Source organism: Neoarius graeffei, chromosome 19 (genome assembly GCF_027579695.1).
Source record: "Neoarius graeffei isolate fNeoGra1 chromosome 19, fNeoGra1.pri, whole genome shotgun sequence".
In the NCBI taxonomy this organism is placed as follows: domain Eukaryota; kingdom Metazoa; phylum Chordata; class Actinopteri; order Siluriformes; family Ariidae; genus Neoarius; species Neoarius graeffei.
Window position 1 is genome coordinate 6,284,027 of NC_083587.1, and position 27,795 is coordinate 6,311,821.

The 27,795-nt window shown below is 43.4% G+C and overlaps 1 protein-coding gene across 1 annotated transcript in view; it reads left to right on the forward strand.

Annotated features, from left to right (window-relative positions):
* Nucleotides 1-27,795, forward strand: part of LOC132867778 (histone-lysine N-methyltransferase PRDM7-like) — a 48,549-nt gene that overhangs the window by 15,935 nt on the left and 4,819 nt on the right. The window contains exons 2-3 of the mRNA XM_060900782.1: nt 22,849-22,916; nt 23,083-23,261. Coding sequence (XP_060756765.1) covers nt 22,861-22,916; nt 23,083-23,261 — 235 coding nt within the window. The 5' untranslated portion in view covers nt 22,849-22,860. The remainder of the gene's footprint in view (nt 1-22,848; nt 22,917-23,082; nt 23,262-27,795) is intronic.

Sequence of the window (27,795 nt, forward strand, 5' to 3'; positions counted from 1 at the left end):
TAACTGGGTAGACTTATTTTTCAAGGCTACATACATTATATGAGTATGAAGAACTTCAAATGTATTCAATTTATAACCAGGTTTGTGTGTTACACCTAGATAATCATTATAAATAACCGCAACGCCTCCTCCTCTGCCAGTTTGACAAGGCTGGTGTATATAACTGTATCCAGGAGGACTTGCTTCACTTAATGCTATATATTCATTTGGCTTAATCCATGTTTCAGTTAAACAAAGTACATTAAACTCTAGGGGTGTGCATTGGCACAGCCCTCGCGATTCAATTCAATTACGATTCGGAGGGTAACGATTCGATTCAATCCGATTCTATGATGCATTGTGATGCGTTAAAATTTTACTGAAAGCAAGGCAAATTTTTCAGTAGTCATGAGGCAATACAAGCAGTCAGATACTGAACATTTTATTGGCTGTTGTGTGTATCACTCCTGTTTTAAACAAAAAATTGAATGTTATAGAGCTTCAAATATGAAAAAGAAAACAAATTACAGCTGTTTAGTGTTTTTAGCGTTAATAATAACCTGTCTCTCGCAGTCCTCTTCCTCCGCCTCAACCATCTTGCTAAGCTAGTGCTCTCTCGACTGGCGTGCAGCTACAGACTGCGCATGTCTGTAATGTTGCTCCAGAAATGCCCACGGAAGGTTTTTTTTTTAAATACGCTGAATCGATCTGGCATGTTGCCGAATCGATGCTGAATCGTCCATGCCCCGCATTGCGATGCATTGCCGAATCGATTTTTGTTGACACCATTATTAAACTCCTGATCAGTAATGAGTTCATTAACCATTAGCGCTTTAGATGTAAGAGATCTAATATTTAATAGCCCCACCTTTAGATCAAAGGTGCTAGCAGCAGCTGTACAGTCAGTATGATCTAATTTTATATTGATTAGGTTACTGGAGCAAACTCTCTGAAAATTTCTACCTTTTTGTTGAGCTCGGGGAACAGACACAGTCTTGATGTAGTGGATCCTGAGTGATGACTCTGTGCAGCTAGCAGACAGTCGGTTTAGCCTGTTCGTCTTCTCCCTGGCCTTGGCTCTGGATTGTCAGAAATTAACTAGGCCTGTTCTGAGACTATGACCTATGCTGCAGGAAATGAGAGCAGCACCTTCCTGAGTGGGATGGATACCGTCCCCCCCAACAGGCCAGCAGTGCCCTCAAAATTAGCCCAATTATCTATTAAAGCCCACACTGTTTTCAGAGCACCACCTGGACAGCCAGCAGTTCAGCGACCATAACCTGCTGTAAGCTACATCGCCACGCCGCATTGGGATGGGGCCAGAGCATACTACAGCATCGGACATCGCCTTCGCTAATTTAAACACCTCTACAAAGTTACTCTTAGTAACCTCAGACTGACGAAGGCGTACCGGTATATCATTAGCTCCTGCATGGATAACTATCTTTGAGAACCTGTGCTTGCCTAGGACCCTAAGATTACCTGCTGTGTCTGGCACCCTGGCTCCCAGTATACACCTGACTAAAGCTGCTGGTGCCCCTAAAGGCTGAGTTAATTTCATGTGCCGTATGATAGAGTCCCCATAACCAGAGCTATTTCAGGTTTCTCAGCAGGTGCATCACTAAGGAGAGCAAACCTGTTCGACACGTGACGCGGAGAGGGGTGGTGCTCCCGTGGGCGAGCCTCAGTGGTAGCTTTGGCTCTATGCTTATGCCACCGAGTTGTCACCCATTCGCCCCACTGTAAGGACTCTAATGCCGGAATTGGGGGATTACTAACTCCACCTAGTGCATCCAGACTTTCCCCTACAAAAACTACACTCTTCTCATGCGCACTAACCCTCTCTAAAGCCTGGACATGTGCTTCTAGCACTGGAATCTTTTCCATCAGAGAGCTAACTAATAATTTCAGGGTCTTGCAGCTGAACAGATCACTGACAGGTGGGAAGACCTGTTTGTATTTAAACCTGAGGACCCTAACACTGCCCTCCTTGCTGCTGCCTTGGACCCCCGGTTCAGAAAACCTAAGTTCTTGCCTTCTGAAGAATCATTTAAGGTCCAAAGCACAATTCAATGGCACTAACTGTCAAAGGCAAGAAAGACAGCCCAATGAGCGGGGAAATGAATCCACCACCAACGTAGAAGAAGACCACCCAGCTACTCAAGCCCAGGGATCATCTCTCAATGTTCTCGGATCATCATCAGACTCCAATACAGTGATGAAGAGGATGATGAGAAGCAAAATCAAGAGGTGCACAGGGAGGTCTTACAATATTTTGGTGAACATCCTCTCTCCAAAAAAGAGGATCCACTGCCATGGTGGAGAGCAAATGCAGCAAGATATCCAACCCTGGCTAAGCTTGCAAAGTCTTTTCTGAGTATTCCAGCCATCTCAATGCCCTCAGAGCGTTTGTTCTCTGCTGCTAGGAACATTGCCTCAGAGTGTAGGGCAAGCCTTACTTCTGGCCATGTCAATATACTGACATTTTTGCATTGTAACCACCATTTGCTCTTTTAAAGGCTTGCACATGCATTGCACACACATGCACTAAGACAAATTTCTCTCTCTCTCTCTCTCTCTCTCTCTCTCTCATATGCATTGCTCAAAGACAAGCACTCACTATCTTGCACAAGACAAACATTCTACTCTACCTACCTACCTCATCTGGATACAATTGGAAAATGAACTGTACTGTTTAAGTTGGATTATTAGTAATACTTGAATTATTATTATTTTTTTTGCTATTTTGTACCTTTTATACTTATTTATTCTTTATTCTCAGATGGGCTATTGCAGGGGGTACACCCCTTTTTCCATTTTTATTAAGATACAACCTATTTGTCCTTAGTTTTATTTCATAGGTTTTTTTTTCCATGTGCATCATAAATGTTTCACAGAAAGGTTGATTAAATGGGCTTAGTTCTGGAGCCAATAAGCCAAAGGTTTTAAGCTTTGATCTAATAAAAGTGTTGAGTTTGAATAAAAACTTTTTTTTTGGGAGGAATAACAGCCAATTGCTTGCTCATTTTAAGAGGCCTTTTATGTTGCATAACACACTATTGATATAGTTGTTTAAAAACACAAAAGTGTAATTTATCCGATTACTCGATTAATCGATGAAAAAATCGACAGAATACTCGATTCCAAAAATATTCGATAGCTGCAGCCCTAATTGACACCTTGTACATATTCAAAAACTCATGAAATCTGGGACACACATCTGTCATGGGCACCCCTACTCCGCCGTAGGGGCTTGACCCCAGGTGTGTCTGGGCGACTCCATAGCGCCCACATATGTCATTGAGACTCCTGCCTGGTATACAGTTTCACCTATCCATGTCAAATTTGGTAGATAGATGAAATAAATAGATGAACAAAATTGCCTATACATTGCATCAGCCATATTCAACAGTAAGGGAGATTTTTGGTTTTGTGCGTTTTGACACGTGATGCGCTTTAACAAGCTCCTCCTTGGTGGTTTGGTGGATCCATGCCATATTTGGCATACGTCATTTCAAGATGCTGATGTTAAATTGTGAAGGGATTTGTGATATGTCGCAAAATGTTGAAATGGTGAACCAATAAATGTAAACGTTATGCCATGCAAGCAGGAAGTGAGTCATAAATTCACCATGCATTGCCTGATGCAGCTCAAACTTCAGAGGTTATAGGCTATCATTGTTTTGGAGATATCCACATGCCCAAAGACATCCTCTGGTATTGCGCCACCATTTGGACATGGACAACAATGACTCCATTGCCAAAACACCTGTTACATTTTGATGTACTCTTCCTAGGCAGTTTGTTGGATTCATGCCATGTTTTTGGTATACGTCATGTCAAGATGTTGCTGATTAAGTTACGAAGGGATTTGCAATACCTGGCAAGATGTTGACATGGTGAGCCAATAAATTTGTTATGCCACACAAACAGGAAGCATGTCAAAAATTCACCATGCATTGCCTGATATGGCTAAAAATTCACAGGTTACAGGATACGATGGTTCTGATCTCCACGTACCCAATTTGACCCTGTGGTATAGCAGCACCATTTGGACATGGACAATAATGATTCCATTGCCTAAAAACTTTGACTCATTAAATATGGTGCTCACATCAGTCCTGGCCATCGCTACTCAGGGATAGAGGTTTGACCCCAGTTGTTTCCGTTGGACTCCATAGCGCCCCCACATGTCATTTAGACTTCTGCCCGGTATATAGATTCACCTATCAGTGTCAAAAATGGTAGGTGTGTGGGGTGCCCCAAGATGAACAAAACTGAAATGCACATTGTTTGTCAACTGACTTGCGACAGGATTTGAGATATCTTGCAGGATGTTGAAATGGTGAACCAGTAAATTTGTATGTTTTGACATGTAAACAGGAAGTATGTCATAAATTCGCCATGCATTGCCTGATAGAGCTAAAGCCTCAAAGGTTATAAGACATAGGGTTCTGACAATATCCCCATGCCCAAAGTGAGCCTCTTGTGTAGCACCACCATTTGGACTTGGACAGTAATGATTCCATTGCTGAAAAACTCTGACTCCTGAAACTTGGTACACACATCAGTGCTGGCAACTGTTACTCAGGGATAGAGGCTTGGCCCCAGGTGCAATGCCGTATTGTTTTTGGCATGTTCTCATGTGCGAGGGCCTTTTATCGCCATTAGTGGCTATATTTGTTATTATTTTTCTTCAAAACTTTGCCATTTTGGAGGTGATTTCCATGGGCGAAAACTCATGAAATTTGGTTCACACATCAGTCATGCACACCGCTACTCGGCAATAGGGGCTTGACCCCCAGGTATCTCCGGGGGACTCCATAGTGCCCCCATACGTCATTGAGACACCTCCCTGGTATATAGTTCCACCTATCTATGTTAAATTTGGTAGGTGTGTGGACTGCCCCTAGACGAACAAAATTGCAATATTCATTGCATCAGTCATACTCAGCAGGAAGTGAGATATTTTTAGTTTTGTGCATTCTGATGGGTTACATTTTAATGTACTCCTCCTAGGGGGTTCGTTGGATCCATGCCATATTTGGTAGACGTCATGTCAAGATATCGCTGATGTTAAATTACAAAGGGATTTGCAATATCTCGCAAGGTGTTGAAATGGCGAACCAATAAATTTATATGATGCACTATGCAAACAGAAAGTGTCATAAAGTCACCATGCATTGCCTGATACAGCTTAAACTTGACAGATTATAGGATATCATGTTTCTGAAGATCTCCACATGCCCAAAGTCATCCTCTGGTATAGCATCACTGTTTGGACATGGACAGTAATGACTCCATTGCCAAAAAACTCGTCTCGTCTCGTCTCGTCTTCTTCCGCTTATCCAGGACCGGGTCGCGGAGGCAGCAGTCTAAGCATGGAAGCCCAAACTTCCCTTTCCCCAGACACCTCGGCCAGCTCCTCGGGAAGAACACCGAGGCGTTCCCAGGCCAGCCAAGAGACATAGTCCCTCCAGCATGTCCTGGGTCTTCCCCGGGGCCTCCTCCCGGGGGGACATGCCTGGAACACCTCCCCAGGGAGGCGTCCAGGAGGCATCCGAAAAAGATGCCCGAGCCACCTCAGCTGGTTCCTCTCGATGTGGAGGAGCAGCGGCTCTACTCCGAGCTCCTCCCGAGTGACTGTGCTTCTCACCCCATCTCTAAGGGAGCGCCCAGCCACCCTGCGAAGGAAACTCATTTCAGCCGCTTGTATCCGCGATCTTGTTCTTTCTGTCATTACCCAAAGCTCATGACCATAGGTGAGAGTCGGAACGTAGATCGACCGGTAAATTGAGAGCTTCGCCTTTTGGCTCAGCTCCTTCTTCACCACGACGGACCGGTAAAGCGACCGCATCACTGCGGAGGCTGCACCGATCCGCCTGTCGATCTCACGCTCCATCCTTCCCTCACTCGTGAACAAGATCCCGAGATACTTAAACTCCTCCACTTGAGGCAGGACTTCTCCACCAACCTGGAGAGGGCAAGCCACCCTTTTCCGGTCGAGAACCATGGCCTCGGACTTGGAGGTGCTGATTCTCATCCCAGCCGCTTCACACTCGACTGCAAACCGCCCCAGTGCATGCTGAAGGTCCTGGTTTGAAGAAGCCAACAGGACAACATCATCCGCAAAAAGCAGAGATGAAATCCTGTGGTTCCCAAACAGGATTCCTTCCGGCCCCTGGCTGCGCCTAGAAATTCTGTCCATAAAAATTATGAACAGAACTGGTGACAAAGGGCAGCCCTGACGGAGTCCAACATGCACCGGGAACAGGTCTGACTTACTGCCGGCAATGCGAACCAGACTCCTGCTCCGTTCATACAGGGACCGGACAGCCCTTAGCAAAGAGCCCCGAACCCCATACTCCCGAAGCACCCCCCACAGAATACCACGGGGGACACGGTCGAATGCCTTCTCCAGATCCACAAAGCACATGTGGACTGGTTGGGCAAACTCCCATGAACCCTCGAGCACCCTATGAAGGGTATAGAGCTGGTCCAGTGTTCCACGACCAGGACGAAAACTGCATTGTTCCTCCTGGATCCGAGGTTCGACTATTGGTCGAATTCTCCTCTCCAGTACCCTGGAGTAAACTTTCCCTGGGAGGCTGAGAAGTGTGATTCCCCTATAATTGGAGCACACTCTCCGGTCCCCTTTCTTAAAAAGAGGGACCACCACCCCAGTCTGCCACTCCAGAGGCACTGTCCCCGACCGCCACGCGATGTTGCAGAGGCGTGTCAACCAAGACAGCCCCACAACATCCAGAGACTTGAGATACTCAGGGCGGATCTCATCCACCCCCGGTGCCTTGCCACCGAGGAGCTTGCAAACCACCTCAGTGACTTCGGCTTGGGTAATTGACGAGTCCACCTCTGAGTCATCAGCCTCAGTCTCCTCAGTGGAAGACATGACGGTCGGATTGAGGAGATCCTCAAAGTATTCCTTCCACCGCCCGACAATGTCCCCAGTCGAGGTCAACAGCTCCCCACCCGCACTGTAAACAGTGTTGGCAGAGTACTGCTTCCCCCTCCTGAGGCGCCGGACGGTTTGCCAGAATTTCTTCGAGGCCGACTGATAGTCCTTCTCCATGGCCTCCCCGAACTCCTCCCAGTTCTGAGTTTTTGCCTCTGCAACTGCCCGAGCTGCAGCACGCCTGGCCTGCCGATACTCGTCGGCTGCCTCAGGAGTCCCGGAGGTCAACATGGCCCGATAGGACTCCTTCTTCAGCTTGACGGCATCCCTTACTTCCGGTGTCCACCACCGGGTTCGGGGATTGCCGCCACGACAGGCACCGGAGACCTTGCGGCCACAGCTCCGAACAGCTGCGTCCACAATGGAGGTAGAGAACATGGTCCACTCAGACTCAATGTCCCCCGCCTCCCTCGGAAGCTGGGAAAAGCTCTCCCGGAGGTGGGAGTTAAAGACCTCCCCAACAGAGTGCTCGGCCAGACGTTCCCAGCAGACCCTCACCATACGTTTGGGCCTGCCAGGTCTGTCCAGCTTCCTCCTCCGCCAGCGGATCCAACTCACCACCAGGTGGTGATCAGTTGACAACTCAGCCCCTCTCTTCACCCGAGTGTCCAAGACATAGGGTCGGAGATCAGATGACACGACTACAAAGTCGATCATCGACCTCCGACCTAAGGTGTCCTGGTGCCACGTGCACTTATGGACACCCCTATGCTCGAACATGGTGTTCGTTATGGACAAACTGTGACTAGCACAGAAGTCCAATAACAAAACACCACTCGGGTTCAGATCGGGGAGGCCGTTCCTCCCAACCACGCCCCTCCAGGTGTCACTGTCATCGCCCACGTGAGCATTGAAGTCCCCCAGTAGCACAATGGAGTCCCCAGTCTGAGCACCCCTCAGTACCTCTCCCAGGGACTCCAAGAAGGCCGGATACTCTATACTGCTATTTGGCCCGTAGGCACAAACAACAGCAAGAGCCCTCTCCCCAATCCGAAGGCGCAGAGAGGCGACCCTCTCGTTCACTGGGGTAAACTCCAACACATGGCGGCTGAGCTGGGGAGCTATAAGGAAGCCCACACCAGCCCGCCGCCGCTCACCACGGGCGACTCCAGAGAAGTGGAAAGTCCAGCCCCTCTCGAGGAGCTGGGTTCCAGAGCCCAAGCTGTGCGTGGAGGTGAGCCCGACTATCTCTAGCCGGTACCTCTCAACCTCCCGCACAAGCTCAGGCTCCTTCCCCCCCAGCGAAGTGACATTCCATGTCCCAACAGCCAGCCGCTGTGTCCGGGGATCAGGTCGTCGAGGCCCCTGCCTTCGACTGCCACCCAATCCACACTGCACCAAACCCCTACTGCTACCTCTGTGGGTGGTGAACCCACAGGAGGTCGGGCCCACGTCACCTCTTCGGGCTGAGCCCGGCCGGGCCCCATGGGCAAAGGCCCGGCCACCAAGCGCTCGCATACGAGCCCCAACCCCGGGCCTGGCTCCAGGGTGGGGCCCCGGCTGCGTCCTACCGGGCGACGTCACGGTCCTGGATTTTTTCTCCATAGGGGTTTTTTGGTGAACTGCTCTTGGTCTGGCCTGTCACCTAGGACCTGTCTGCCTTGGGAAACCCTAACAGGGGCATAATGCCCCCGACAACATAGCTCCTAGGATCATTCAAGCACACAAACCCCTCCACCACAATAAGGTGGCAGTTCTAGGAGGGGGCCAAAAAACTCAGTCATGAAATTTGGTACACACACCAATCCTGGCAACAACTACTCATGGATAGAGGCTTGAACCCAGGTGTGTCCAGGGGACTCCATAGTGCCCCCACATGTCATTGAGACTTTTGCCCAGTATAGTTTCACCTATCCACATCAGAATTGGTAGGTGTGTCTGGTGCCCCAAGATAAACAAACCTGAAATGTAAATTTGCTAAAACAATGGACTTGTGACAGGATTTGCGATATGTTGCATGATGTTGAAATGGCGAGACAATATGTTTTACCATGCAAACAAGAAGTGTATCATAAATTCACCATGCATTGCCTGATATGGCTAAAACTTCACGTTGTAAGCCGTACTGGTTCTGATGACATCCACATGCTCAAAGTGACCCTCTGGTATAGTGGCACCATTTGGACCTGGACAGTAATTACTCCACTGGCGAAAAATTAAAACTCATGAAATTTGGTACACACCTCAATCCTGGCCATCACTATTCAGGGATGGAAGCATGGCACCAGTTGTGTTCGGGGGACTCCATAGTGCCCCATACGTCATTGAGACTCATGAGATTTGATAGGTGTGTGGAGTGCCCCTAGATGAACAAAATTGCAATATACAATGCATCAGCCATGCTCAACAGGAAGTGACTTATTTTTGGTTTTGTGCATTTTGACATGTTAGAATTTTGACATGCTCATCCAAGGCAGTTTGCTGTGTTCATGCCATATTTGGTGTACAGGATGTCAAGATGTTGCTGATGTTAAATTGCAAAGGGATTTGTGATACCTTGCAAGATGGTATAGTGGTTAGCATGGTCGTCTCACAGCAAGAAGGTTCAGGGTTTGAACCCAGCGGCTGGCGAGGGCCTTTCTGTGTGGAGTTTAGATTTTCTCCCCATGTCTGCGTGGGTTTCCTCTGGGTGCTCCGGTTTCCCCCACAATCCAAAGATATGCAGTTAGGTTGACGTGAGGTGCCCTTGAGCAAGGTACCTGACCCCTGACTGCTCCCCAGGCGCTCTGGTGTGGCTGCCCACTGCTCTGAGTGTGTGTGTGTTCACTGCTTCAGATGGGTTAAATGCAGAGGATGAATTTCACTGTGTTTGAATTGTGCATGTGACAAATAAAGGTTTCTTCTTCTTTAAAGTGCCATTCCACCATTGGATGTATTCTTTGGCATAAAATACAATATATTTTGACAACATGTATAAATGGTATCACTAGATAGAGAAATCTTTTAGCTTCAAAGTGATATATCAAACATAATTTTTTGACAACGACATGTATATTAATTTTGCGACCAAAGTCACCTACCCTTTTAATTTCCGCGCGTGATGTCATCGGCAGGTTCCCCTTCTTGTGTACCACATGACGTGTGACGTGACACATATCAGCAATGGCGGATAGAACGCGATAAAAATAATACCAATAAATCTAGCTAATACCAATAAATCTAGTTAACTGAAAGATTAACTCAAAATTTTTCGCAATTTTTTTGGCCCCCATATACGAGGAGAAATGACTCTCTCACTTTGGGGGTTTCCTGGTCTAAAAATAGACCGACACGTGGTACACAAGAAGGGGAACCTGACGATGACATCACGTTTCACTACCGCGCGGAAATTAAAAGGGTAGGTGACTTTGGTTGCAAAATTAATATACTTGTCGTTGTCAAAAAATTATGTTTGATATATCATTTTGAAGCTAAAAGATTTCTCTGTCTAGTCATGTTGTCATAAAATATATTGTATTTTATGCCAAAGAATACATCCGATGGTGGAATGGCACTTTAAGATGTTGAAATGGCTAAACAATAAATTTGTGTTCCATCATGTAAGCAAAGTGTGTCATAAATTCACCCTGCATTGTCTGATATAGCTCAAACTTCACAGGTTATAGGATATAATGGTTCTTATAATGGGCACATGCCCAAACTGACCCTCTGGTATAGCGCCACCATTTGCACATGGACAGTTATGACTCCACTGCCAAAAAATTAATCACCGGTGGTGCATACATCAGATACCCAGGCTTTTGTTTCACATCTCAGTGCATTGTTTGATGAGCAAATGTAACTGGTCGCAGAACCGGAGGTGCGAGGGCCCCTCATTGCCACTTGCAGCTATGTTTTCTTCTCCTCTTCTTCTTCTTTATTTATTTATTCTTTTTTTTTCCTCTGTGGAAGAACTCGTTTTTGAGGCACTTGCGATGCTCAAAAACTCGTGCATAAAATCACATAGTTACACTGATCAAGGGACTAGGCATGGTCCCAAAGCTCTATAGCGCCCCCAAGAACAAGCTATGGTTTATAGAACCATAAATGAAGTTGCTCGGATCGGCATGAGATTTGGTGTGATCCATACTCCTTGTGATACAGGACAAAGTTCACTTAGTTGTATATGACTCCGCCCAACATGAAGTCAGCCATGTTGGATGGAATGTGGGATTTTGAAATTTTCCCACGCTGTTTTGAGGGGCTTACAATGGGTAAGAACTCATGAAATTTTGCACATACATTTGTCCTATAATACAATTTGAGTGAATATGGTAAATTAGGGGCGGCACGGTGGTGTAGTGGTTAGCGCTGTCGCGTCACAGCAAGAAGGTCCGCATTTGAGCCCTGTGGCCAGCGAGGGCCTTTCTGTGCGGAGTTTGCATGTTCTCCCCGTGTCCGCGTGGGTTTCCTCTGGGTGCTCCGGTTTCCCCCACAATCCAAAGACATGCAGGTTAGGTTAACTGGTGACTCTAAATTGACCATAGGTGTGAATGTGAGTGTGAATGGTTGTCTGTGTCTATGTGTCAGCCCTGTGATGACCTGGTGACTTGTCGAGGGTGTACCCCGCCTTTCGCCCATAGTCAGCTGGGATAGGCTCCAGCTTGCCTGCGACCCTGTAGAAGGATAAAGCGGCTAGAGATAATGAGATGAGATGGTAAATTAGTCTAGATAGGCTTCATTAACTCTATAGTGCCACCTAGTTCAAAAATACATATTTTTGAACATGTACATGTTGTACATATTCAAAAACTCATGAAATTTGGTACACATGTCAGTCATGCGCCCCGAAACAGCCATAGGGGCTTGACCCCAGGTTTGTCTGGGGGACTCCATAGTACCCCCATATGTCATCGAGGCTCCTGCCCGGTATATAGTTTCACCTATCCATGTCAAATTTGGGGTGTGTGTGTGTGCAGTGCCCCAAGATGAACAAAATTGCCTGTACATTGCATCAGTCATACTCAACAGGAAGTGAGATATTTTTGGTTTTGTGTTTTGACATGTTATTTTTTAACGAACTCCTCCTAGGCTGTTTGTTGGATCCATGCCATATTTGGTATACATCATGTCAAGATGTTGCTGATGTCAAATTATGAAGGGATTTGCGATATGTCGCAAGATGTTGAAATGGCAAACCAATAAATGTATACGTTACCCCACACAAACAGGAAGTGAGTCATAAATTCACCATGCATTGCCTGATATGGCTCAAACTTGACAGTTTATAGGATATGGTTCTGAAGATATGCACATGCCCAAAGACTCCCTCTGGTATAGTGCCACCATTTGGACATGGACAGTAATGACAAAACATGTTACATTTTGATGTACTCTTCCTTGGCGGTTTGTTGGATTCATGCCATATTTGGTATACATGTCAAGATGTTGCTGATTTTAAGTTGCGAAGGGATTTATGATATCTTGCAAGATGCTGAAAGGAAAAGAAAGCACATGGTTAAAATACAGTTATGAAGATGGTTTATATCATCTAACGATTCATGTGAAGAATTGAAAATAAGGCACTCACACAGCGAAGATATCCATCTCTGAAAGTCAATTTCTATGCAGAATTCCCCTATCATCGAATGCCGCCATTGAAAATATTTTAACCAATCAGAAAAATCCCCCCCGATCATTTGCGGCAATGCTCTGACGTCACTTGGGCATAGCACATGGAAGCTCCGCATGTAGTATTTTATATTCATGGTACAAGTTGCGCTGCTGTGACAGCCTCATGCTGTGGACTGTAACCTTGCTAGACTACCTACAAACAGACCTGCATACAGTCTGACTTACCTAAATCTGTCAAAGAGGCAAGTGTGTGAGTTTTTACACATTCCTGGCAGCATAAGCACTCATTAGCATGCTTCAGCCATGTGTGATCACAACATTTGCACGAACACCATTGTGTGTTGCCCATCCGTTGTTCCTCCTCAGCTTCAGGATCTGAAGAGCTGGCTTCCTGTTCTGATTCTTCTTGAGAATCACCTTCCTCAACTCTTGGCTCAAACAGATAGGGTTGTAGGCCAGTAGAATCTGCAATGAATTCGTACTCGCTGCCTTCCGAGTCACTTTCCACCATCTTGTCTGCAGAAGTTGATTACCACTTAAAGGCCAACCAAGTTGAAAATTACCCTACCCTTTTTTTATTTTAAACAAATAGTGGTTTTCACATTCATTTGCCACACAGGGACAGGCCTCTCACGGGCTGACTGAAAAGGTCCTTTGGGTGCAAAAATGGCACATTCGCAGCTCATGTGCTCAGAATGTTTTGAAGAAAATTTTCACTCAAACAACTCTGATGCACCGGGCATTAGGAATACCATACAAGCCAGCATTGAATCCAGATGCGGTTCCTGCAGTCTTTGGCCAAAAAGTGGACAACAAACAAGACAACATGGTCAGTAGTCTGCCAAAGAGAAGTTCAAAGGGTAAGAAAACACTTTTTATAACTTCCCTAACTTTTTATTAAGCGTGATATGTTATTTTGAGTTACTTTGGGCATAAATGTAATAATTGCTGATGCAGCTAAGCAGCTTAATGTTTGTTTTATGATGGGTGCCTTGCTTTGATTGTGTTGTCAAAAAAGCCTCAGTAATAACTAACTAAACCAATTCTATAATAAAACAATAACTCTATATTGTTCACTTGTGTGTAACCAATTGATGGGGTAATACTTGTTTATCATGATCATCATCACTATCCGTGTCACTGTCCGAAATACTCTAGGAAATCAGTGAATAAATGTCGCTGGCACTGTGGTCCATTTTGTTGAATATGGTTGTGTACTGTAAGTGACATCACACTTTACGGAAACCATTCGGAAAGCAGCTCGGCAATATTTCCGCCTTTTTCTGTACAAGCGTGATTATAACGCATAGTTTCAGCCTCATTTTACAGGTAAAGAGTTTGGGTTTGTCTGTAAGTCAGGGCTGCATCTCATTAATACGCAATTTCAGATGTACAGTGAAAAAATTGACATTGTCATCTTAGTAGAACTTTCACTTTGCCCCTTCAGTACTGAAGAGTGACACTCAGCCTTGCACCCAAGTGACGTCACGCATCGCCCTTCCAACAGGCAACATGGCAGCCTACTGGTGGCATTAGAGCAGTGATACAAAAATGCTCACAACTTTCTCATAAATAGTCAAACATGCCTGAAACTTTTCTTACAGGCTCTCAATATTACAAGCTACCAACCCATGCATGTATTTACATTGCATTTTCCATTCCTTGAAATGGCGTACCAATAAATTTGTTACATCACACAAACAGGAATCGTCATAAATTCACCATGCATTGCCTGATATGGCTAAAAATTCACAGGTTATAGGATATGATGGTTCTGATGATATCCACATGCCCAATTTGGCCCTCTGGTATCACACCACCATTTGGATCTGGATAGTAATGATTCCGTTGCCTAATAAAAACTTTGACTCATGAAATTTGGTACTCGCATCAGTCCTGGCCACCGCTACTCAGGGATAGAGGCTTGATCCCGGGTGTGTTCAGGGGACTCCATAGCGCCCCCACATGTCATTGAGACTTCTGCCCGGTATATAGTTTCACCTATCCATGTCAGAATTGGTAGGTGTGTGGGGTGCCCCAAGATGAACAAAAGTGAAATACACATTGCTTTAGCCAATTGACTTGCAACAGGATTTGTGGTATTTGGCACAATGTTGAAAAGGCGAACCAATAAATTTGTATGTTTCGCCATGCAAACGGGAAGTGTGTTATAAATTCGCCATGCATTGCCTGATGTAGCTAATACTTCACAGATTATAAGACATCAGGGTTCTGATGATATCCCCATGCCCAAAGTGAGCCTCTCATGTAGCGCTGCCATTTGGCCCTGGACAGTAATGATTCCATTGCCAAAAACTCTGACTCATGAAATTTGGAGCACACATTAGTCCTGGCCACTGTGACTCAGGGATAGAGGCTTGGCCTTGAGTGTGAGGGCCCTTTATTGCCGCTAGCTGCTATATTTGGTTGTTCAAATAGAGAAATAGATAAGTTATTATGGTCTCCCCGCGATCGACAAAAATGTTAACAAAGAGAAGCAAATGCTTCAAGAACAATGAAGATATGAGTGGTTAAACAGAATACGACGAGAGGAGCTAAGCCTGAAAACTCCAGAGAAATTCATGATTGTGTTTTAAAATGTATTTTTAAAAAAATAAGTTAAAAGTGAGTATGGAAGAGTTTGCTTAAGATTCTCATTTTATTTTTTTCTGCTTGAATTCAAGTTAGCTTCTTCATGAAAGTGGTTTGATTTTCTTACAGGTGAAGTGGCTTCTTTATTCGACACAGAAAACCCAGACTGGGCACCAAGCAAACAATCCAGACATAATTTGGTAAAAAATCCAACAGGGAGCAACGTGCCAGACATATCCTGAAAGAATATAACAGATTAAGAGCAGAGAGCACTGAAGCTTTGCTTCTGTTATCAAAGGAACCCAGTCCTGCGCAAAATGTCACCATGGAGTCAGTGTGTCGTAATGAACCTACAGTTAGAATTCTACACAAACGTACTTAACTTTAGAACTGCTGCATACATGTGAAATGGAAATAAATCAACTGAGACAGGAAAAACTGTTTTGGGTAAAATTGTTATGGTCCTTTACACACTTATCAGCCTGTGTGACTCAGCTGTGCCTTTTGAATAGAAAATAAATGAGGAGGGAACTGAACATTAACAGTTTATTGAAATTATCATTACAAGGGTGATTTATAGATTATATTTAACGATAGGTACAATTGGAATGTGCTGAGTCTGTTAGTGTTTGTAATTATTGTACCATCCACTATTAGATAAAATAAAAAAAACTTAGAATATTGTTTGAAAGTCTAGAGCAAGATGTTTTGTTATTTTACAAATAATAGCACTTCAGATATTGTTTTAACAATAAGTATCACTGGAGTGCAAATAGCTCTATACCTAGATGTCCTTGGGATTGTTGAGACATGGAGGGGTGGGAATAAGATATAATCCACAGTTCAGGTCAGAGTCCTTTGAGAGTAAATGCTTTGGCTTTTGCAACATTCTGTTCCCAAAAGCTGATGTCAGGAAAAAGTCTTTGCACAAAGGTTTTCTTGCTTTTGTATTTTTTTTAAACTGGTCTTTCATGTAGGGACTCTTCGGGGGAAAAAGAAAGTATGTTCGAACATGTAGCTAATGCTAGCCCACAAATCTACACCGTCACTTCAGTCGTTTTGAGGAATTTTGTAAGGATCATAACTGCTAATAAACTCCAATTTCCACATGTATCTATCTTACACTTCTTTCTGACTAAGATTATCCAAGTAATCTCGTAGTAGAGCTTTTTTCACTGTAGTTTTCTTTGGACAACAGCAACAGATGCCAGACATCTTTGCTTGGCTTCAGTATGTAAACAAAGTTCGCTTGTTCCCCAGTATAGGGTAGCAGTGGTTGCTAACGTAAATGTGATGTTAGTGCAAGGGGTCTATAGACTGAAAGAGCTTCTACCCAAGAGCCATAATTGCACTAAACACTGCTTGTTTTAAAGGGATCGTGCAATTAGCAATGTGTCAATGTCTTTTTTTAGAGTTTGAGTTAATATATATTATACATGATTTGTCTCGGGCAAATCATGTATTGACATTCAAGAATCTCTGTCTACAGAGCTGGAATCAGTTAGAGAATGGCTGGTAGACAACAAGCTGTCCCTACATTTGGGAAAAACTGAGTCAATACTTTTTGGCTCAAAACAGAAGTTGCACCAGTGCAACTCAATAGAGGTGCAATGTGCTGGAAAAACATTGACATGCTCTTCCCATGTCAAGTACCTAGGAGTTGACCTGGACCAATCCTTATCTGGAGACAGGACTGTAAAGAACATTATTGGCCGGTCAAATGCTAAGCTCAAGTTTCTGTATAGGCAAGCCAAAAATATTAACCTTGAAACTAAAAAGCTCCTAGTGTCTGCTCTCATCCAGAGCTATTTTGATTATGCCAGCGCATCTTGGTACACTGGCCTCATTCAGAAGCACAAGTACAGGCTGCAGTGTACCCAGAACAAAATCATTCGGTATCTTTTGAATGCACCAGCCAGAACCCATATTGGGGCACAGGAATTTGAACAGGTCTGTATGCTGCCAGTTGAGCTAAGAGTCCATCAATTAAAGTTAAATATGGTCCATAGCATCATCCATCATCAGGCACCAGACTATCTCAATGATAATTTGATCAATATTAACCAGGTTCACAATATCAATACCAGATCCAGTAACAATGCACGTTCCACATGTAAAATCATTTGGAAAAACATCATTTTATTACTCAGCAATCAAAATTTGGAATCAACTCCCCAACAATATTAAAAGTATTCAGAACAAGTCCAGTTTCAAACTGTCAGTGAAGAATCACCTTTTTAATGGTCTTAGACAGCCAGAAAATAACACCTTTTTATTTTACTAATTTTTTTTCTAGTCAAAATTCTTATTACTGTTCTGTTGTCTGTATAGCTTTTCCCCTTTTTTCACTGTTGTTTAGTTTATCTTATAATGTTTTTATTTATAAAAACGTTTGTTATTAAATATTATTATTTATATTACTTTATACTTTTTTATTATCATTTATATTACTTTATTTTTTGTTTATTGTTTGCTGTCAGTTAGATTATTTCTATTTTCATTATGTTTTTGCTGTCTTTTCCTTAATGTTATTATTATTTGCTATTATATTATCTTTATCATCATTTAATCATAATTTTATATTTACTATTAATATATACAACATTTTACTTTATAATTGTTATCCATAGGTACTAGTCATACTTTTTGAAATCAAATTTTATAATCAAATTCCAGTCTAGTCTATACAATGCATTTTCATTGTCTATTAGTCTAGTCAATTTAAGTCAATTTATTATTATTATTATTATTATTATTATTATTATTATTATTATTATTTTATTATTGTGGTTACTATTATTATTTTCACCATTTACATAGTACAGTGAGTCAATATTAAGTCAAATCATAACGTTGCCATTGCTGTTTTATGTGTTTTAATGGGACCACAATGGAAATAAGTGCTTGCGCTTTCTTGTGTAATCCTGATTTTAATGTATTTTGTACTTCATTTTACATTATGATCGAATAAAATAAAATATATGGGGGCGGCACAGTGGTGTAGTGGTTAGCGCTGTCGCCTCACAGCAAGAAGGTCCGGATTTGAGCCCTGTGGCCGGCAAGGGCCTTTCTGTGCAGAGTTTGCATGTTCTCCCCGTGTCTGCGTGGGTTTCCTCCAGGTGCTCCGGTTTCCCCCACAGTCCAAAGGCATGCAGGTTAGGTTAACTGGTGACTCTAAATTGACCGTAGGTGTGAATGTGAATGGTTGTCTGTGTCTATGTGTTGGCCCTGTGATGACCTGGTGACTTGTCCAGGGTGTACCCCGCCTTTCGCCCGTAGTCAGCTGGGATAAGGTCCAGCTTGCCTGCGACCCTGTAGAAGGATAAAGCGGCTAGAGATAATGAGATGAGATTTATTGATTTTATTTATTTATTATTTTTAATAAGCAGATGTTGCACTGGTAGGATGGCATCCAATTTCATTGTACAATGTCCAATGACAGATATATTCAAAAGTGGAGATTTCTGTCTCATGATTCCTCCTTCCACACACACTTGCCACATTAGTTCACTCCCCATCAACATGCTCCGAGGATATGTCGCACAATCACGGTCATCTACTTTTACATTTTGAGTTGAGAGGGATTTCTTTCACAGATACCCTAACTTGCAAGAGAACAGATAGGTGTTCCACTGACAGTATTTATTAAAAAAAAGACGATAGAATAACTACAGTGGTGCTTGAAAGTTTGTGAACCCTTTAGAATTTTCTATATTTCTGCATAAATATGCCCTAAAACATGATCAGATTTTCACACAAGTCCTAGAAGTAGATAAAGAGAACCCAGTTAAACAAATGAGAGAAAAATATTATACTTGGTCATTTATTTGTTGAGAAAGATGATCCAATATTACATATGTGAGTGGCAAAAGTATATGAACCTTTGCTTTCAGTATCTGGTGTGACCCCCTTGTGCAGGAATAACTGCAACTAAACATTTGTGGTAACTGTTGATCAGTCCTGCACACCAGCTTGGAGGAATTTTAGCTCATTCCTCCGTACACAACAGCTTTAACTCTGGGATGTTGGTGGGTTTCCTTACATGAACTGCTCACTTCAGGTCCTTCCACAACATTTTGATTGGATAAAAGTCAGGACATTGACCTGGCCATTCCAAAACATTCACTTTATTCTCTTTTCTTTGGTAGAATGACTTGTGTGCTTAGGATCGTTGCCTTGCTGCATGACCCACCTTCTCTTGAGATACAGTTCATGGACAGATGTCCTGACATTTTCCTTTAGAATTTGCTGGTATAATTCAGAATTCATTGTTCCATCAATTATGGCAAGCCATCCTGGCCCAGATGCAGCAAAACAGGCCCAAACCATGATACTACCACCACCATGTTTCACAGATGGGATAAGGTTCTTATGCTGGAATGCAGTGTTTTCCTTTCTCCAAACATAACGCTTCTCATTTAAACCAAAAAGTTCTATTTTGGTCTCATCCAACCACAAAATATTTTCCAGTAGCCTTCTGGCTTGTCCACGTGATCTTTAGCAAACTGCAAACAAGCAGCAGTGTTCTTTTTGACGAGCAGTGGCTTTCTCCTTGCAACCCTGCCATGCACACCATTGTTGTTCAAGTGTTCTCCTGATGGTGGACTCATGAACATTAACATTAGCCAATGTGAGAGAGGCCTTCAGTTGCTTAGAAGTTACCCAGGGGTCCTTTGTGACCTCGCCGAGTATTACATGCCTTGCTCTTGGAGTGATCTTTGTTGGTTGACCACTCCTGGGGAGGGTAACAATGGTCTTGAATTTCCTCAATTTGTACATTATCTGTCTGACTGTGGATTGGTGGAGTCCAAACTCTTTAGAAATGGTTTTGTAACCTTTTCCAGCCTGATGAGCATCAACAGTGCTTTTTCTGAGGTCCTCAGAAATCTCCTTTGTTCATGCCATGATACACTTCCACAAACATGTGTTGTGAAGATCAGACTTTGATAGATCCCTGTTCTTTAAATAAAACAGGGTGCCCACTCATACCTGATTGTCATCCCATTGATTGACAACACCTGACTCTAATTTCACCTTCAAATTAACTGCTAATCCTAGAGGTTTACATACTTTTCCCACTCACAGATCTGTAATATTGGATCATTTTCCTCAATAAATAAATAAATGACCAAGTATAATATTTTTGTTTCATTTGTTTAACTGGGTTCTTCTTATCTACTTTTAGGACTTGTGTGAAATTCTGATGATGTTTTAGGTAATATTTATGTAGAAATTTAGAAAATTCTAAAGGGTTTACCACTGTATGTTTCCCTCAGGATTTTGTGAAACTATGGTCAGTGGACCTCACTTGGGGGCATGCTCCCTTGTAAGATAATTTTGTTTATTTTAAAGTTAAATGTATCAAACTGGTGCACTTTGAGAGCAAAATTAAGAGTTTAGCTCTATGAAGAACTTGCTCAAAACAATTTTGTGCTTTAGTAATTTAAGCATAAACACACTGGTTGTAATGCCACAGCAAAAAGGCCATACTCGCTAATCATGGTTAAGGAGTTTAACAGTTCATAAACGGTTAAAAAATGACTAGAGTATACATTTCAGCCCTCAAAGGAAGGAAGCAGAAGTGGTTACCTGTGTTTAATTGGTTTATTTTTTATTTTTTAGAAAATATTGAATAGAGAACATGCAGACTAATTTCAATTTAGCCAAAAATAAACCTATTTTGAACTTTGGTTAGAGCATGTGCTTGTATTTTGAATGACGAATACATGCTACCAGATGTGTTAGCAGCTTTTCTTACTCAAATAAGCTAAATCTCTACAAATTCAACAGCTCGTTGTTTTAAAGCAAGGAGATAAGAGTCTGACACTCTGCTGTTAATGTTCCCTAACTAAGCTAAAGTTTGAATACTAATTATCAATGCAAACTTCTGCATTGATATTATCTGTTTGCTGTCTTAAATTGATAACCATGGTATTGTGTTTGGACTTGTGGATGACTGTAGTAGATACTGTAAAGTTAATGTTATCAATCTCAAATTAAATGGTGGTGTGTTCTGAAAATGCTTCCGCCACCATGGTCTAGGTAACTCATGGAAAACACTGTAATGAGCGTTGCCTCACATTTTTAATACATTATAAAATTACCTGTCTGATTTACCTATCTGTTTAATAATTGACAGTCTGCTGTCATGCAATCTGGGTCAAACCTTGCGAATGACCTTCTAGCCCATCATAATATGTGTAACGTTCTTCATAATCGATAACCGACTTTAATTTGGTGTGCCTTGATGTTCTGGTTTGACCTTTGATGTGCTTCTGCCCCAGCAAGCTTGAAAACCTCTGGTACATATGACAGTCAGTTATGGTTGGGCAAGTTCCAGCAGTTTTAAATGAAGATGCAGCCTAGCCTATAGCTATGTTTTAATGTCCATCTTAAGCTTTTCATTCTGCTCCTCGAAAATAGCATTGTGGGCCAATTCAGGATGCTGATGGCCAAACAGTATGTCTCATCTCATTATCTCTAGCCGCTTTATCCTTCTACAGGGTCACAGGCAAGCTGGAGCCTATCCCAGCTGACTACGGGCGAAAGGCAGGATACACCCTGGACAAGTCGCCAGGTCATCACAGGGCTGACACATAGACACAGACAACCATTCACACTCACACCTACTGTCAATTTAGAGTCACCAGTTAACCTAACCTGCATGTCTTTGGACTGTGGGGGAAACCGGAGCACCCGGAGGAAACCCACGCGGACACGGGGAGAACATGCAAACTCCGCACAGAAGGGCCCTCGCCGGCCCCGGGGCTCGAACCCAGGACCTTCTTGCTGTGAGGCGACAGCGCTAACCACTACACCACCGTGCCACCCCCAAACAGTATGTTGATTTTTATTTTTTTTATTTACATTTGTAAGCCTATGTCTCTAATGCCTGCTTTTTTTTCCTCAAATTTTTGGCCTCTCCTTTAATTTTTGACCTTTTATTTGTTCATGGATTTTGTTTCATTGCTACGCACTGTTTTTGCATTAGAGTAGAATGTTAATGCACATTAACTAACATGGTTGTGAATTGCCCAGTGAGAACACACGCATGCTGCCACATGATCCTGAAATGACAGGCCCACAGAGAGGGCTGGTAAAAAGACAGCAAAACAAAATCTCTGTTCATTATGCCCTGACCAATAAAGCGTTCCAAGGTTGTCAAGATTAAATCTTGACCAAAAAAAAAAAAAGTCTAAGTCTAAAATGTAACTACAATTTTCAGGACATGACTAAGACTAAAAGTAAATTTTAAAATTCTTTAAATTAAAAATGAACACTACTACACTGAACTAAAACAACATTAGCTCCCAAACACTTATGGTAAATAAATATTACTTGTACAAATCCAAAATATTTTGTATAAAACCCATTTAGTGACAGAACTGACTTTAAAGTTGTGCATTTTTGTAGCTTTCTGTTTAGAGACCAAAACACAAGGGACAAATGTGTATCAGAGAGGTCTGATTCACAGCACAGCTTTGCCATGTCAGACTTAGTCTTTTATAAGAAACCTTTCCTTTGCCTAAATTCTGATAAAGCCTTGCCTGCATTTTCCTATTGTTACTAAATTCATCTCGGAGCTTGTCAGCTGTTTTGTGAATCTTAAGATACAGTCAAGAACCTTTTAATTCAGCCTTCATGAGGCTTAATAATATTGGCATGAGCCATCTTTCTTGTTTCTGTATACCTCATTTAAAGGCATAGATTGATTTTAGTAAAGAAAATATAAATGTGGTATTTTTCTCCAGGTATACAGGAGCATGCAGTGTGAAGAATACATCGATGCCAAAAGAGAGATGCATGTGAATTGGATGAGGTGAGAAATACACCAGCTCTTGGGCCGTTTTAGTGATTTTGATTTTACAGTTCCTCATTTGTTGGAAGAACTTTATCTTCTTGCTGTCACTGATATCTCTGCCATGCTTTCTCCAAGTCTCTGATCTGATTTTTACCTTTTCTGGAATGTTGCCTCACTCTTGTAGGTATGTGAATTGTGCCCGTAATGAAGAAGAACAGAATCTTGTGGCATTTCGGTATCGAGGGGGAATTCTGTATCGTTGCTGTCGACCCATTAACATAGGACAGGAGCTCTTGGTGTGGTATGAAGAGGAGCACACCAAAGAACTCAGTCCTGCACCTACAGGAACAACCAGACAGCAAGGTGTTACTTTTGCCTAAGAGGTTATAGAGGTTATTTTCTGCATTATTGTGTGACATTTCTGAGCCTAACAGTGTTTCTGGAATGAAAGCTGTTGTACAATGCAATCTGCAGTAACCAGAGCACTCCCCCAGAGGACTCATTTTGGCATGTTCCACCAACCAGGTAGGTTTTCTCTATCATATGACAGTAACCAACCAGAGAGGGTAAAGTCACCCCACTGCAATATCCTGCTATTGCGAAACTGACTATATAGTAAACCACAAAATACTGTTGCAGTTTTATTCATCAGGCACAATTTAACCAGAAGTAGCATAAAATGCATGGCCTGTGGATCCCAAGTGGTACAGCAGAAAACTGTTGCCCCCATCATCCTCCCCATAATCCAGATATTGCCACTTTCGAATCCTGATGATGCCACAGTCATATGTGGTTGGGAGCTCAAGAGAGCAAAATTGTCTGGGCTCTCAGGGAGGGAGAGATGGTATGCTGTCTCTTCCCTGCCCTGTCAGTTATACTAGCCAGTCATGGGTGTGTGTGAGAGCACATATTAATAGAAATTGAGTGGATTGGGTTTTCCTCCGAGTGTGCTTTCTCCCCCCTGACATTGTATGAGTAAAATATGCGGTCAGCTGGTCAACTGGTATTACTTATCTCAGAGGAAGCACGTGATGGCCCTCCCTGGTTGGTAGCTGTTATGTGATACTGGAGAGCAGTCTGATGGGTGGGAATTGACCATGGCTAAATTAGGGAGAAGACTGGGGAGAAATCAAGGGGGGAAAAAAAGGCCCTGTCACAGGAAACACAATATCGGATAATGCCGTCAGACCTCCCCATATTACAGAAACGGGGGGGGGGGGACAGGACACATTATAATACTGTAATATGTCCCTGATGTGGGTGGAGTACAGAACCATGGCAGGGAGGAGCTGATGTTCTCACACACTATTTTTACTATTTTCGTTGCTTTTCAGCTTCATTCACTCACTCGCTGCTCACACACAGACACACACGTGTTCTGGTTGGGAAAGCGCCCTTCTCTTCACTCTCCCTCCTTTTCTAACCTCCACTGTCACTGCAACAAACACACACACAACATTAATTGACAACAGGTGCATTGACTTTGCCACTCACCTTCCCTGGCCCCACCCTCCATTCACAAACTGATGCTAGGCCATGCCCCCACTGCCACATAACCACCGACAGGATATGCATTCCGCCACCACCATCTGCGCCTGTAGACTACCTCGAATTTAAAAGGCTAGAGGGCGAGACACCAACAGGTGATCTGCGCATTGGCGTGGTTCATGATGTACAGCACGGGATGTTCCTCACCCTCCACCTCCTGGCACAAAACGGCCCCCAGCCCTCTGTCCAATGCATCCGTCTGCAATATAAAAGGAGGAGAGAAGTCAAGGGAGTGTAAAAGTGGCCCCCCACACAATGCAGCTTTTACCTTGGTTGAAAGCCTGTTGGCACTGTTCCGTCCACTGGACCAGATCTGGTGCTTCCTTTTTAGTGAGATCAGTCAGCAGGCTGGTGATGTCCGAATAATTAGGTATGAACCTATGATAGTAGCCAGCCAGCCCCAGAAACAGACTCACTCCCTTTCCAGTCTTGGGCAGGCCGCAATCGCTGCAGTTTTGTCAATTTGGGGATGCACCTGCCCATGACCTCAAGTGGAAACCCAGATACCATACTTCCACTCACCCAATTGCACACGTTTTCAGGTTAGCTCTGAGCCCCGCATGTCTCAGCAAGTCTAGGATGGCTCTAAAGTGTTCAAGGTGCTGCTGCCAATCATTGCTGTATACGTATCATAATGCCATCAAGGTACATTGCTGCATACGCGGCATGGGGACGGAGGATCTTGTCCATGAGCCACTGGAACGTAGCCGGAGCCCCAAATAACCCAAAAGAAAGCATGACAAACTGGTGTAATCCAAATGGTGTGGAAAAGGCTGTTTTCTCTCTGTATAGAAGAGTCAAGGGGATCTGCCAATATCCCTTTGTTAAATCCAGTGTCGAATAAAAGCGAGCAGCACCTAACCGATCGAGCAACTTATCAATGCGAGGCATTGGGTATGCATCAAATTTAGACACCGTGTTGACTTTTCTGTAGTCTACACAGAACCGGACCGACCTATCGGTCTTGGGTACCAGGCTCACCAGGCTGCTCCAGTCATTGTGTGACTCCTTGATTATGCCTATGTTGAACATGGCCTTGAGTTCGTCCCAAACCACCTTTTTCTGTGTTCCGGTAAGGGTGGCTATGCACCACCACCCCTGGGGACATCTCAATGTGGTGTTCTATGAGGTGGGTGCGGCCGGGAAGGGGCAAGAACACGTCAGATAACTCTTTGCAACTTGGCAACCTCTGTGAGTTGGGCCTGTGAGAGGTGGTCTCCACAAGGGACCGGAGTGGTTTGGATTGTTGGTTTGGTTGTTTTTACCTCCGATCCCAGCTTCTCTGGAAGTACCAATGCCAACGCCACAGGGACCCCCTCGTTCCAATGTTTTAAGTGGTTGAAGTGGTATATTTGCAGAGCCCTGCCCCGATCCATTCGCTTCACCTCATAGTCAACATCCCCAATTTGCCGTGTGATCTCGAAAAGCCCTTGCCATTTGGCAACTAATTTGGAGCTTGAAGTGGGCAATAACATGAGTACTTTGTTTCCCGGCATGAACTCCCTAAGGTTCCTGGGTTAAATATGTGAGGGTGTGGAGCTTTGCGTGCAGGTCGAGAATGTACTGGATTTTGTTCTTGCTGGTTGAAGGTCCCTCCTCCCAATTTTCCTGCAGCACGTCCAAAATGCTGCATGGCTTTCGCCCATATAATAATTAAAATGGTGAAAACCCCATGGAGGCTTGTGAGACCTCTCGTACTGCGAATAACAGGGGCTGGAGCCATTTATCCCAATTACATGCATCTTCGCTTACAAACTTCCAAACCCTACTAAATCATCTGTTTGTGGGTGATGGACGCTGGTGTGGATAGATTTAATTCCCTACAGCTCACAAAGTGTGTGTGACATGAACATAGTGCCTTGGTCTGTCAGGATTTCTTTAGGAATCCTGACCCGGGAGAGAACATGGAAGAGTGCTTCCGCAACACTGCATGCCTCTGCACACAGTGCGGAGCATGGCCTGCTTCTGGATATCGTGTTGCATAGTCCACCAGAACTAAAATAAAGCAATATACTTGTACTGACTGATCTAATGGCCTGACGAGATCCATACCAATTCTCTCGAATGGGGTCTTGATTAGAGGGAGCAGGTGCAAAGGCACTTTTGGAGTGGCCGTGAGATTTACTAATTGGCATTCGTGGCATGCCGCACACCACCAACGAACGTCCCCGCAAACCTCTGGCCAATAGAACGGACCATTATTTGGTAGGGTGCATCAGTTGCCCTCACTTTCATAAAATCTGATGCATTTTTGTTTGGGTGTTCCTTTTCACCAATAAAGACATCCTGTAAATTTTTTTTTACCATATTCAAAAGTCTAATGGTGGCACCATGAGGTTAATTTTTTTGCCAAAAAATGCTTATTTTATGTTTTCGTGTAAGGTTTGAATCACAATGTTGGACTCCATTTATTGATTTCTTGTGACCCAGAGATCATGTTAAGAACCTTTGCAAGGGATTGAGAAGCATTAATGTGATTCATAATACATTTGTATTGTTTAAAAGTAGTTGAACAATGATTCAATGAACAGCTAAAACTCAAACTGTGCTTGATAATATATTTAGAATATGTACTAAAATGTGTATCTAAAATATTTGGTATACTCTATTAGAGTATACCAAATATTTTAGATACACATTTTAGTACATATTCTATTCCACTTTTCATGGAACATTATGGCACCTTATAGAGTCTATAAGGTGCCATAATGTTCCATGAAAAGTGATCGAAATTTTGTCATAAAAGTCATAAAATAGCAGCTTTTTCCTAACTTTCAGCTGCTGGTGCCACCATTAAACTTTTGAATTTTGTCAAAATATTTCACCCAGTGTCTTTTCTTACCAAAAGGAACATAAAAGCAAAAATGCATCATGATCGGAGGAACTTTTCATTTTTAGGGGGCAACTGATGCACCCTATTATTCGGGGTAGTTTTATATCCTGTCCTAGGTGTCCAGCCATGGGATTAAAGTGAGCCACAGGGAACACAAGTTCCCTATGGCTCTTAGGGATTAACAACTGGTGTTATCTGTTCACCAGTTTGAGTGTCCTGCGTCACTTGATACAGCCTGTCCTTAATAGTGAAATACAGGAAGGAGGGTGTCATATTTGGCTAGAGAGTTTGACCATCACTTGGTCAAACGCATGACGCAAATTCTTGTCTCACGACTGCTCTAATAGGAAATCCTCAAGGGAATCCCCGAGAGAGGGAGGAGGGGCTAGCTGCTCCTTACTCTTTGCATTGCACTGATGTAGACAGCTCTGTGACAGCTTCCCCAGTCAATGCCACACCGGGATCCCCCCATGACGTAGGACGCAGGACCCACCCCTTATTGTGTGTTCTATTAAA